Source organism: Plasmodium gaboni, chromosome 4 (assembly GCF_001602025.1).
Source record: "Plasmodium gaboni strain SY75 chromosome 4, whole genome shotgun sequence".
Taxonomy (NCBI): domain Eukaryota; phylum Apicomplexa; class Aconoidasida; order Haemosporida; family Plasmodiidae; genus Plasmodium; species Plasmodium gaboni.
In genome coordinates, this window is record NC_031484.1 from 334,921 (window position 1) to 338,524 (window position 3,604).

The window sequence follows — 3,604 nt, forward strand, 5'->3', positions numbered from 1 at the left end:
TCATTCTGTAATATTACTATTTTATTTTTATAATTTTCAATTTCTTCCTTTAAATATGTTATCTCTTTTTCATATAATAATAATTCTTGTGAACATAATTCTATATTTTTTTGCTTCAAAATAAATTGATCATATTCGTTTTTATATTTTTCTAATTTTTCGTTTAATTCTTGTATTAGTTTTTCTTTTTCCTCATTATCTTTTTCGATTAATTCATATTTAAATTTGTAATTTTGTAGCAAGGTAGAATCATCATTATTATGATAATCATCATTGTTAGGTTGTTCAACTTTATTCTCCTTCTTATAATTATTATCACTATAATTATCTCTATCATTATAATTTTCATTATCTCTATAATTATCTCTATCCTTATCATTTTCATTCTTTTCAGACACTTTCAAGTTGTCGTTTTTCTTTTGTTTATCCTTATACTTACCTATTTGATACATATAATCCATCTTAATAAATTCAAATTTTTTTTCCAGGTGCTTATTTTTATTGTGCATAATTTTTAATTCCAATATTTTATCATTCAAGTGATTATTTTGTATCTGCATATCCATAGACAATTTTTTATACTTCACTTCTAAATCTGTTTTTTTTAAATTCACTTGATTGTATTTATTATGTATATCATTCATTGTTTTTTTTAAATTATCTATATCTATTGCATTATTATTTATATATAATTTTGAGAAATTTTTCCATTCATTTATTTCTTCATTCAATTTATTATTTTCGATTTGATAATTTAATATTTCATCTTTTAATTCTTTTACTATTTGTTTATTTTCTGTATCTTTTATTTTATATAATTGTAATTCTTTTATTTCACTTTCTAAAATATCTATTTTACTTTCTAATGTAGGTATTTTTTTACATTTCTCTTTATATTGAGAACATAACATAATCATACTCTTATATTGATGTCTTTCTTTTATTGTTATCTCTTCAGTCTTTTTACATATTTCTAAATTATCTTTTAATTTTTTTATTTCTAATTTATATCCAATCATTTCATCTATCTGATTCTCTATTAAATTTATATTCTTATCACCTTTTAAATATATACGTATTTCTTCTATCTTTTTATTTAATTTATATATTATTATATCCTTCTCTTTTATCTTACCTATTAATAACTCATTCTCATTTTTATATTTATTTAAATTCTTATTACATTCTTCTAATTTATCCTCCATATCCTTACACTTTTCTTTGCTCACATTTTTCTCATTTCGATATTTTTCTTCTAATATTATAGTAAACTCTTTCAATTTCTTATAATTCTTTTCTAATATTATTCTTCTATTCATCTCATTCTTCAATCTACTCATCAAAACCTCATTGTTTTTTATACATTTCGTTTTATCCAAGCTATTTTCAACAAAAGAGTCGTCCTTTTCACCTGACTGGTGTTCATAATTTTCATCTAAATTCTCACATTTTTCGCTAGCTTGTTCATAATTTTCTTCTGAATGTTCATATTTCTCTTCTTTATTTTGATAGTTATTTTTTTTGAGAAGTTCGTTTTCTTCTTTGAGTTTGTTGTATTCTTTTTTAAGAAGAGTAGCGATTTTTTTAAGTTTAAGAATTTCTTCTCCGTTTTTGTCCATTATATATATATATATGTTCACGAAAAAATAAAACAAAATAAAAAAAAGAGAAAAGTGGAAAAAGAAAAAAAAAATAAAATAAAATAAAATAATAAAAGAGGGGAAAAGCACAATGATCACGACAGTACCAATGTGGATGTGTACATGGCTTCTTAAAACAAATGATAAAAATATATATATATATATGAATAAATGAGAATACAATTATAAAAATAGAAATATATAAATAAAAACATATACATATATATATATATGTAAAGTGAAATGTTAATATTATGAATACCTTAAAGGTCAATATTGAAAGAATATTATAAAAAAAAAGTTAAGATAATAAGAACGAAATAATATTATATTATACAAACTATATAAATAAATACGTAAATACATAAATATATATATATTATATATTCATAGTATTTTTTTTTTTTTTTTTTTGTGAGCAAATATCAGGGAATAGTAAAAAAAAAAAAAAAAAAAAAAAAAAAATTTTTAAAAAAAAAAAAAAAAAAAAAAAAAAAAAAAAAAAAAAAATTCAAACATAAATCCACGTAATATATAATTATATATATTTTTACGTAGATATTAAAAAATATATAACTTTAAAAATAACATATTATATATAATAATATCATCACAAATACATATATATATATAATGATGATCTTATTATTTTACAATTTCTTCCCTTAAATGAATACAATCAAAACAAAGAAGAAAAAAATAATAAACATCCTAAATATATAAATATACATATATATAATTATATATGTATATATTTTGTTTTTTCTACGAAATAATATTTTAATGTGAGAATAACATATTTTTTACTTATAAGAAAGGAAATTATAATAAGATGATATTTACATATTCATAGTATTAAAAAATATTTTATATACATAATAAATGGAACCTCATAAAATATATCACAAGTGATCATATTTTATCATTATATAATGATTATTAATTTAAATTAAAATAAAATGAAATGAAATGAAATGAAATGAAATAAGTTGAGAGAATATCCTCAAAAGTATTGATAGATAAATATAAAATTTATAATATATAATAATATATATATTATAATATTCAAAAGATTCGCAAAAGGGGAAATATACATTCATTTACTTTTTTTAATGTTATAATTTTTTTTTTTTTTAAATTTAAATATAATCATTTTAAATATATATATATATATATAAAGGAATATTAAATCATTTGTGAACTACCCAGATTTATATAAAATGATAGTCCATTTTTTTTTTTTTTTTATTATCTTATCATTTTATTTTCCACAATTTTTTCTTATGGTCCTAGAGTGGAAAATAAATAAATAAATAATTAATTATATATAATATATTTTATGTATGTATTGTAATATTTTATTATATAAGGAGAAATAAAAAAATATTTATTTAATTATTTTAATTTTTTTTTTGTATCCTCTTGAGAATAATAAATATATTTATTATAAGTAAACACTTTTTCTTTCACCTATGTTCTATTTTCTATTCTATTTATGTTTTATATTTTTTCTTATTTTTATAAAATGTAATAGAAAATAACTACATATTTTTTAATGTCTATATATATATATATATATATATATATATATATATATTATATATATATATAATAAGAATTATAAATTTATGACTTACATATATATTTTCATTTTATCATTTTTTATATAATTTTTTTTTTCTCCTTTTTAAAATGTAAATTTCCCTTCTTTACCTCTTAAGTCCCCTTACCTCGATACACTTGTTTTAAAAAATTAAAAAATAATAAAATAAATATTATATATATATATAATATATTTATATAAGCATTATTTTTTATTTAAAGATATAATTTTATTTTTATTTTTTTATTATTATTATTATTATTTTTTTTTTTTAAATGCATATTTATATATATTATAAATATATATATATATATATAATAATGCTTTAGTTATATTTTTAATTATGTAAATTAAAAAAAAA

At 16.9% G+C, this 3,604-nt stretch overlaps 1 protein-coding gene across 1 annotated transcript in view; it reads right to left on the minus strand.

Moving 5' to 3' along the window:
* Positions 1–1,619, minus strand: part of PGSY75_0410900 (hypothetical protein) — a gene marked incomplete at both ends in the record, with an annotated part of 2,835 nt that extends 1,216 nt beyond the window's left edge. The window contains one exon of the mRNA XM_018784174.1: positions 1–1,619. This exon is cut by the window's left edge and continues 1,216 nt beyond it. Coding sequence (XP_018643336.1) covers positions 1–1,619 — 1,619 coding nt within the window.
* Between the last annotated feature and the right edge of the window lie 1,985 nt (positions 1,620–3,604).